This window comes from Pholcus phalangioides, unplaced genomic scaffold, assembly GCF_987345545.1.
Source record: "Pholcus phalangioides strain wild (caught in Gottingen) unplaced genomic scaffold, Ppha-v1.0 ptg000004l_1, whole genome shotgun sequence".
NCBI classification, from domain to species: domain Eukaryota; kingdom Metazoa; phylum Arthropoda; class Arachnida; order Araneae; family Pholcidae; genus Pholcus; species Pholcus phalangioides.
The window spans coordinates 51,380,828-51,391,664 of record NW_028301597.1 but is presented as its reverse complement, the minus strand read 5'-3'; the positions used below and the strand labels follow the sequence as shown (position 1 = coordinate 51,391,664).

Here is a 10,837-nt window from a genome sequence, read left to right as displayed (position 1 = left end):
CATAATATTCATGTAGCTAGTTTAGTAGTTTTAGTATAGTTTAGTATTAGCAGTTTCGCTTGCTTGTTTTTGGCGTAATTTTGGCGATTATTGATGATTTCCGACTTCAGGTTTTAAATTCCTGTATTTTTTCGGGTAGATATGGTCAATGATTATGATATACGAAATTTTTCGATGATGTACATCACCATTAAAAAGCTTCGCAGTCAGAAGCAAACTCCTCTTGACCTCCTCACACGTTTTTTGAAAGCAAGTATCAACAACTACAACTACTCGATCGAAAGTCACGGCCGTCTTGATCGACCAACTCAAGGCTTGATAGTAAACAATAGAAAAAAACCGACGGAAAAACGTCATTCAAGTGAGAAAATAAAGAGGCGATGGCTTCGTCGAAGAAGAAAGAAGCGCCTCCGACGGTGGCGCAGATCAGCGCCGACTCCATAACGAAAGTGGCCGATAAATATTGGGCGCCGTATAGCACGAGCCCTTTACTCGCTTACGACGCTGACGTTATAGAGAGCATTTACAGGGACGAGATCTTCCCGAAGGGATCGAAAGTGTTTTCGGTCCGTAGGGTGATGCTCCTCGAGTTCAGCCAATATTTGGAGAACTATCTGTGGCCCAATTATTCGGAGAGCTCCAGCGTGGCCCACGTCATGTCCATAGTGGTGATGGTGAACGAGAAGTACCGAGAGAGGGTCCCGGCGTGGCTGGCATTTCAAAAGCAACCGGAGAAGTTCCCTTTCTTCTTCCGCAGGGTGCTCTTCGAGGTGCTCAGCGAGAAGACCACTCTCAAGGAGAAGACAGCTCTCCTCGTGTTCCTAGTCCACGCCTTCAACAGCATTGAGGTCGACTTGATCCGGGAGCAGACCCAGAAGCTGGTCTTCATGTCCATCTGGGCCAACCTCCTACCGGAGAGGAGGGAGCAGGAGCTCAAGAAGGTGCCCAAATTAAGGAAGGTCTGGATCGCTCTGCTGAAGAACGAGAAGAAACTCGAGGAGAAGCTCAAGGAGACTTCGGAGTTCGATTCTCGATTCTTGTTCAGCTTGATGAACACCTTCTTCGATGTCTTGGACAGCATCCCAAAAACTGAATCTGTCGCAGAGCTAGACGATGAAGCGATGGAGAAAGTCCACTACTGTGAGAGGTTCTTGGAGCTTGTTATAGATATCGAGTCAATATTTCACACTAGAAGATTCTTCAATGCTATGATAGACGATTCTCATCTCGTTGTGAAATGCCAATTGTCTAACCTTGCAAAAAGGAAGGAAGGCCGTTTGTTCACTCAGTTGTTGGACATTTTACGGTTTTATTCTAGGTTTGAGATCAATGATTATTCCAGAGAAGCGCTCACAGATCATGATATGATGTTGATCCATTACGATTCGATCACTGCCCTGCAGAGGGCTCTGTTCAAGAAGTTCCCTGAAATAAAGAGATTTTGTTTTTCCGATGTTGCCAGTGTCGATAAGAGGGATGTATTGAAAAAGCTGTTTGGCGCCCTCAGTAACGATAAACTACACGACATCGCAGCGTTTCTCAAGCTGATGAAGCCAAGGACGTCTGATGAGAAGGAATATGATGACGACTTTCTATTGGAAGTTCTTATAACTCGTCATGAGAAACGAGAGTCTCAACTTGAAGCAATTAACGCGATGCCGCTTTATCCAACTGAGGCTATTATCTGGGACGAAAACATTGTTCCATCTGAATATTTCTCTGGAGAAGGGTGCCTAGCACTGCCGAAGTTGAACCTACAGTTTCTGACTCTCCACGATTACCTTCTAAGAAATTTCAACCTTTTCCGTTTGGAGTCTACCTATGAGATACGGCAGGACATTGAAGATGTTCTGATTCGACTCAAGCCATGGATGGCTGAAGACGGAGGTGTTGTGTTTGGTGGATGGGCGAGAATGGCTCAACCAATTACATCCTTTGCAGTTGTTGAAGTTGGTAAACCGAACATTGGGGAGAAGAAGCCCTCACGGGTTCGTGCAGACATAACAGTGACGTTGAGTTTGAGGAGGGAAATAAAAAATGAATGGGAAGCCCTGCGGAAACATGATGTTTGTTTTTTAGTGACCGTTCGGCCAAAGTATTTACCCGGGACCACATATGACCCGAAAGAACCAATCATTTCCAGAGTTGGTTTGACCTACGTAAGAGGTTGCGAGATCGAAGGAATGTTGGACCAAAAAGGAAAAGTTATTGAAGAAGGTGTTGGTCCTAAACCTGTTCTTGAAGGTGATACAAGGACATTTCGAGTCTGGTTGGATTGTAACCAGTATCGCATGGACATGGAGAAAACGACAAAAAATCATGAAGACATTTATGAGACGTTCAATATCATAATGAGGAGAAAGCCAAAAGAAAACAATTTCAAGGCTGTCCTCGAAACGATTCGAGACTTGATGAACACAGAGTGCGTCGTGCCGGATTGGTTGCATGATATAATTCTGGGATACGGTGATCCAGGTGCTGCACACTACTCAAAGATGGATAATCAGATTAACGATTTGGATTTCAATGACACCTTTTTGAGTATGGAACATCTGCGGCAAAGCTTTCCGGATTCTAAAATCGATGTGAACGTTAACGATCCAAAGATGCTCGTCCCGCCTTTCAGGATAAAGTTCAAGCCATTAAATGAAGGTGAGGGTAACAATGAAGTTAGGGAGGGTGAATCAAATGAAAAACTTGTTGTTACTCCTCATGTTATTCCCAGCCGCGGACCATATCCGTACGAGCGTCCAAAGAGGAACCAGGTGCTCTTCACACCAACACAAACCGAAGCCATAAAATCTGGAATGAAGTTGGGTCTTACAATGGTGGTCGGTCCTCCTGGTACTGGAAAAACGGATGTTGCTGTCCAGATAATATCCAACATCTACCATAATTTCCCAAACCAGCGAACTCTTATCGTAACCCATTCCAATCAGGCATTAAATCAGCTCTTCGAGAAAATCATGGCCTTGGATATAGACGAAAGACATCTGCTCCGTTTGGGACATGGGGAAGAGGCTTTGGAAACTGAGAAAGATTTCAGCAGATACGGGAGAGTCAACTTTGTTCTTGCCAAGAGATTGGAGCTACTGAAAGATGTGAAAACGTTACAGGAAAGTCTTGGCGTTCCAGGTGATGTGTCCTACACATGCGAGACTGCTGGTCACTTCTTCCTGTATCACGTGCTCGCTAGATGGGAAGAATTTTTAAGCAAAGTCAAACCCGGGAAAGGAAAAACAGTACCCGTCGAAGATGTTGAGAAACATTTCCCATTCACAAAATTTTTTGAGTCAGCTCCTCAGCCGATTTTCAAAAAGAAAACATTTGAGGAAGATATGGGTATTGCTGAAGGTTGTTTTAGGTTCATCAAGAAGATCTTCACACAGCTAGAAGAATTCAGAGCGTTCGAGTTATTGAGAAGCGGACTGGATCGGTCAAGGTATTTGCTCGTCAAGGAAGCCAAAATCATCGCCATGACCTGCACCCACGCTGCTCTTAAGAGGAAAGAGCTCGTTGAACTGGGTTTCACTTATGACAACATCTTAATGGAGGAATCGGCTCAGATCCTCGAGATAGAGACCTTCATTCCTTTGCTGCTTCAGACACCTTATGACGGGTTCAATCGATTGAAGCGATGGATAATGATTGGCGATCACCACCAGCTTCCCCCAGTCATCAAAAACATGGCTTTTCAAAAGTATAGCAACATGGAACAATCCCTTTTCACAAGGTGACGCTCACGAATCCCGATTTTTTTCTTTGTGTGTTTGTTTGAATTATTGGTAGTTGAATTTTCAAATGGGACAAGTGAAGTGTTTATGTATCATGTATAATATCTATAACTAGCTATTATTTCCGGCACTGCCCGGGTTTTCTTCAATTACTGGGAGGATCAAAAGAAGTGACGAACCATTATGAAGGAATAAACTATCGTACACAATACTGGCATCATTAAAGGAGTGACAAACAATTGTAAAGGCGTACGCGTACCTGAAACGCATAGCTGGGGAACCATGGTAACCAAAGTAAACATACTAAAAGTTATCGTTGATGCTCAGAAACCATTGCTGCCTGACAGATTCTTTGCCCATTTCGGGCATTTACCCAGCTCTGATAGACTTAAAGTAGTCTGTCGTTCAAGTTGGGACCCCATTTGGTATATATACAAAATTTGGCTACGATCTGTCAAAAATTGTAGATTTGTATGGAGCGCGCGCACACAGAAAATCAATTGCATATATATAGATTGGAATTAACAAATTATTTTATTCAATGATAGGGAAAAATTAACAAATTAAATTACTGTAATTTCTGATGAATAGTCTACAGTGGTGGTCAGCCGAAGTTGGTTTTCTGTGGTTCCCAGCTTTGATGCGGGAATGCGATCTCCTGTTTCCCCATTAAAAAGTCTTGCCAAAGAGATCAGCGAGATTACAGTGGTACAAATATTCAATAATTGCACTTCACTCATAGTTTGAAAAATAGATGGCAACACTAAAATTCACGCACAATACTACTTAGATTTGCACTCAGACTGACTGTTAGACTGACACTTGCACACTTCCAGCACAACTGATTCGGTAGTAACTTGCTCATGGCGATGGACTAGAGTTGTGCTTGATTTTGAAAGAAAATAATAATAAATATAGGCCAAGTCGCAACCAGAAAGTTGGCAGCAGGGAAAAAAGTTTTCCCTGCAGAACTAGATTAATTTTTTTTCCAAATTCATTATTGCATGAGCCAATTTTCCAAACCCTTGCATGTGATGATTTCAGCTCAGAGATCTTTAAACATTAGCAAGAAATCTTGTTCTTGGACTCTTCATTCTTGTTAAAGATATTAAGATTTTTTTTTAGCAGCAGGAGTCGAAGTGCGGATAAAAAAAACCAAATTACATAGCTCTTTATATATTTTGTAGTAGCCTCATTGACTCCTATTGTTCTGTTCCAGCACTCTTCATGCAGGGATACCAACCACCATGACAAATATTACCTCAGGCAGTACTAGTCCATTATCAAAACATCCACCAACCTGCAATAAGGGGAAAAACCCAGCCAAATCTTATGCTGTTTTGTTTTTATAGTTACAGAAAGATCGCAGCATTAACCACAAGCATGAATAGGAACATCAGCCTATTTCCTAAATTACACCCATTTGAAAAAGCTTGTCATTGGTTTTCCCGATAACTGATCAATGCCCTTCAGGTGATTATTAGAATTCTGTAGTTAAAATGTCCCGTGAATCTTAACAATCGGAGAAACATTGGTTGTCATTTGAGCTAGAAGGCTTTTTACTCTTTTTTTTTTTTTTACTGTTAGTAGGCCCTGTCTGTCTCAAGTTGGTACAGAACATAAAGATGTTTCATTCTCGATGCCATTGGCCATGGCTTTGAAATAGCTGCAAGAGCTAAAAATTGGCTTTTAAACTATAAATAATATAATATAAACATAATATAAATTCACCAGCAAATTAAATATCATGTAAAATTATGGTATTATTTTGGAATTATCAAACTAGCATTTGAAAGAAATTAAAAGAGTATGCGTCGATCTGTTGAATGTCTTTTATAAACTCATTACCATTTGATGCCTGTATCTATGATGTTTTCTGAATACCACTTACTAATATTGTTGTAAATTACAGATTCGTGAGACTAGGAGTTCCAACTGTGGATCTAGATGCTCAAGGAAGATCTAGATCGAGCATATGTGAACTTTATCGCTGGAGATACAAAAACCTTGGTGATTTGCCTCACGTCCTTAATTTACTGGAATATCGAAGAGCAAATGCTGGTTTCTGGTATAACTATCAACTTGTCAATGTCGATGATTTCAATGGTGTTGGGGAATCAGAGCCTAGCCCATATTTCTATCAGGTATCTTTTATTAGTGTTTTTTTTCAATTTATTTTTAAAGATTTTATGTCAAAATTCACACTTGTAACTTCTCGAGAGAGATTTACAGCCACATCAATGAACAGAAAACACATTTTATACTTTGATTTATTTGTCATCCTTCAACCTTAATGTGGTAACTTATATTTGGCTATAAAGGGGAAAATACCTTTTGAGACACGAAGCAAAATATGCCAAAATCTGCAACATACGCCACAGAACAATCGAAAAGAGTTTTAAGAAAAGTGTAGAAAACACTATTATGGGGATTTTTACTGCAGAATATTTCCAGTCAGCTGATGGCTTGTTGCAGAACAATGCAAAACATTCTGTTTTGAGCACTGAGTAGAAAATGTAAACAACGAAAATGACTCCAAATAAAAAATTGAAACACCAAACAGCTGCTTCAAGGTCAATATAGCCCCTTCTTTAGTGGAAAATGGGCCTGATATAGCACAGACCGCTCATTAGTATAATGGCATGGACTTGCAGCAGGTGGAAATGAATCACTTCAGTCATAACAAGTGCTTCAAAATTAATATTTGGTATTTTCCAATTAAAATTTTCACCTTAGTATCACTAGTTAGGTCATCTGGTGTCAGTTCAAGGTCATTGGACGTGATTTTGTATTTGTATGTCAGATGTGACAGGGTAAACATTGTCTCAGAGAGACACTCAGTTGACTGACTACGTTCAAACAACACAGTGTCTTGGTTATTTTTGCCATCTGGTGGTTCTGGAATGATGAAGGAAATTCATATGATATGTAATTGTAGCATACGGTTTGCAGTGATTGCTTGTTTCTCCAGTAGCTAGCTGGATATATAGCAGCAGCAGTATTGTCTTCACTGCACTCACATTCAGCTGCACTCTCAGTCTCTCTCACTTTGTTGCTTGCTTGTCATTTTTGACTATACATAGGGATTCAGGAGCTCTTAGCCATGGGGGTAGCTTTCTCGCCCTCAAAGTCCCAGAATTTCAATTGAAGCCGCTTTATCCTGTAAGGCTCCAGGAAGTAAGGAACTGTCCACACAGGAACTGATAAGCGGACATTGGACAGAGATACAGATGAGCAACATGTCAACTTATGGTGAAAATAGTCAATTGAATCTAAATTTCTAAAGGTATAATTTCATTCTGTACAGTAAAGTAAAATACTGTGAGTTCACATTTCAATTCCGTGTTGTTTTGGATTGTCTCATGATGCTCACTTGAACCAGAAGTGTGATGACCATCCGTTCGTCACACTAGAGTGAAAATCAAAGAAATCAGCGCATTCACTCTAGCGAAGAGTGTGCACTATATCCAGACCATTTCCCACTGAAGAAAGGACTATATTATCCTTGAAATGTCTGTTTGGTTTATTTAATTGTTTTTTATTTTGAGTCATTTTCCTTAGATGTTACATCTATGATGTTAGGCCTGCTATGAATACATAGCAGGCTGCTTTTAGATTTCAGATTGCATTTTATTACTTTTCAGAATTCTTTTAAAATTTTGCATTGCTTTTTAATTTTTTGCACCACTTTGGGTTTATTCTGTTTGAAAACATTGAAATTAAATATATATATTTTTAAATTTATGTACATTTAATTTTCTTTTAAACAAAAGTGCATTACTGTCATTTCCTGCATATGCAAATTTCATTCACCAATAATGAGATCTTGATGAACGGAAGGGGCTGTTGGCCATTTTTCTGCAGGTCAAATGTTAATTTTTCTTGCATCTATGCATCATCTGTAGGAATCTTTAAACAATTATTTTTTTTCAGAAATGCATTTGTAAAGATATAAACAGTGTTTCTATTCCAACCTCTCCAAAAAAAAAAGCTGTCGCTAATATGCAGCAGTGCATAATGTACTTTGATAATTTTTTATGTTTTTTCAATGCATAATCTGCACGCAGGTATATCATCTTTTTTCATCTCTTTGATTAACATTTTGAGTTCCTGTTATTTTTCTATGCATCATGTTTTTCTTATCAATGTGCAAATATCTCGGATGATATCGTTTGGTGACATGAAAATCTTTTTGAAATGCAGAACATATTGGCATGATCAGAGGTTTCGTCAAGTTGGCATTTACCTTTCTCTTGGAACTGTTGTTGCCTTATTTAACTTATTGTCAAAATTTTAAATAAATCCATTTCAATGCCTAAGTTGAACTTCATCGATGCCAATTTGCAAATTGTTGTCAACTTAACAGTATGTTAGTAATTAATTGTAAATTAGCATTTTTGCATTCAACGCCTCTGCTAATATTCATTTATAAGTGGCTTCTTTGTTATTTTTGCACATTTTTGTTTTCCGAAAGTGTTTTCATTTTTTTTGGCACCAGAAAAATAGGATGGGATAACCAACGAGAGTTGAAAATTGATAATGAAATTACAGAAACAGTTTTATGAATTGCAAAATGAAACTGTCAACAACAAAATCACAGCAGTAATTTGATGTTGTCAATCAGATAAGGGTTCCACACTGGTGATGCATGTTCGAGAATTGGGTGAACGAAAGTGTTGAAGGCACACGCATCAAAGTCACACTGTCGCACTTCGGATAGCACCTTCTTATCATGTTACTCAAAATTTTTCTTATATGGCTGAACATTGAAAGGCACTGATCTTTATCAATGTCAAGAGTGTATGGCTACTGCTTTTATTATACAGTTATCTGGAAAATATCAGCATTTAGGATTGTTGATCCCTATGTTTAGCACAAACGTTTTATCCATTGATATAGGCAGTGAATTTCGTCTTCTGAGCAACTTATTGATAAGTGATAGACCAGGTATTCTTAACCGTTTTCAGCTGCGACCTCAAAATCATCAACATGATAAGCTTTGTAACCCATGGGACTGTTTGTTCTTCGATATTAATGAAACTAGTGACCCAATAATTGCATTTATGACAAGACTGTAAGTGAATTTGTCCTGGATTAAGGAAGCTCCTTCGAATCAAGTTCAGGTTGTGACATATAGCTCACGAATCCCTGGCTGTAAGTGGATTTTTATGACCCCATCTTGGAAGCCGAGACAAAATAATCTTGGGTTATGACCTATAGCTCAAATGTCCTTCAGCTATAGGTAGATTCATATGACCCTTCTTGGAAGCCTCTGTGACCCACTGGTTAAGAACCCTTGTGCTAGACCAATAACGCCAAGACAGTTGCACAACTCATTACAGGAGTCTCTCATTACACCCATGAGTGTACTAACCTCACTGTAAGAGACATGAAAAGGAAAAGCTGTTCAGAATCAGCTGCATAAACTATAGGTCCTGGTTTAATCAGCTCTTGTGTAGAGAAAACGGAAGTAATGGTGCAAAAAAAAAGAAGAAATGATTGAAATGGTTGAGCAACTTATGATTTCATCATCATTTGTGAACATACAGTAGACTCGCTAATCAGCTCATACCATACCAGGGTGTACTGGATTACAGAAATCGCCACATTACTGGAAGTTGGGTGGAAAAGCTCATTTAAATAATATAAATTGCTGTGCACAGACATGCAGTGACAATGTTTTCCTCTTCTACGCTCAAAGAAAACCCACCTAAAATGCTTATTACTGGACGGGCTAGACTAATGTACAGCCAGATTATCAAGAGTCTATTGCATTTCCAAGTCTGAAGATACTTACATAAACATGATTTGGTATTGAATTTTTTTGTGATGAAAGATCAGAACAATCAATGTCCATTAATTAATTTTTCAGAATTACTGTTGAGATTTGATGTCTAAAAGTGCTCCTGGAAATTTCTATTACTCAGAGCTATAAAAGTTTGACTGTTACGTCAATAAGAATATTTGTGATCAAAATATTTTGTCATCTCTCTTTATTACTTTGCTATAAGTTCCTTTATAACAAGCTGTTTTTATGTTTCAGAATCTGGCTGAAGCTGAGTATGTGGCAAATGTCTTCATGTACATGCGAATGTTGGGATATCCTGCTGATAAAATTTCCATTTTGACCACATATAATGGCCAAAAGCATCTCATTAGGGATGTGGTGAATAAGAGATGCGCAGATAATCCTTTGATTGGAAGACCACATAAGATAACGACAGTAGATAAGTATCAAGGCCAACAGAATGACTATATTCTCTTGTCACTGGTTCGTACAAAAGCTGTGGGACATGTGAGGGATGTGAGACGACTGGTAGTAGCCATGTCAAGAGCACGATTAGGACTCTATGTGTTTGCAAGAGTTTCCTTGTTCCAGAATTGCTTTGAACTGACACCAACTTTTAAAATTCTGATGAAACGACCCTTGCAGCTGTATCTCGTACCTCATGAGAACTATCCGACCAAGAGAGGATCGGAAGAACTTCCGATTGGAGAACCTATGATTGTCTCAGAGATGCCGCAGATGGCCTCGTTTGTGTACAACTTCTATCATCAGAAGATGGACTTGGCAATGAGCCAGCTTCAGAACAAAGAAGCAGACGGACAGTGATTAGAAGACATTTTGTTGCTTGGTATGACGTGAGCAATTAAATGTACATAAAATCTCGTGAACTTTTCTTTCTTTGTTATCATACCACCATTTCTTTTGGAATTTTTGTCACATTATTATTCAGTATAAGTTTTCATCTAAATTTTTCGAACTATGTTGTGATAATGGAAAAAATAAAACTATTTTTTATTATAATTTGTGGAATGTTGAATATGTGTGTATGGAGGTGAATGGTTGTATAATATGGCATTTATCAACTTTTCCTGAATATATGGACCACTAAAACAGGGCAGAACAATTCTAAAAAAAATCTAGGCGACAAAAAAATTTGTACTCAAAGAAAAAGTTCCAAAAGTAAAAATCTTTTGACTTTTTCAGAGCATAGTGATCCTCTTTCATATGTGTTTGCAGATATGCTGCTACAAATTCCAAACATTTTGTGCTACTCTCAGCCTGCAATTTAGTAACTACACAAAGAAAATTTTAGGTG

The 10,837-nt window shown here is 38.7% G+C and overlaps 1 protein-coding gene across 1 annotated transcript; it reads left to right on the top strand.

Annotated features, from left to right (window-relative positions):
- The first annotated feature begins 280 nt into the window (after nucleotides 1–280).
- LOC149087814 (RNA helicase aquarius) lies at nucleotides 281–10,542 on the top strand. Its single transcript, XM_089231724.1, has 3 exons — nucleotides 281–3,733; nucleotides 5,647–5,878; nucleotides 9,778–10,542. The coding sequence occupies exons 1-3, from the start codon at nucleotides 381–383 to the stop codon at nucleotides 10,345–10,347; spliced, it is 4,155 nt and encodes a 1,384-aa protein (XP_089087850.1). The 5' UTR covers nucleotides 281–380; the 3' UTR covers nucleotides 10,348–10,542.
- The last annotated feature ends 295 nt before the right edge of the window (nucleotides 10,543–10,837 follow it).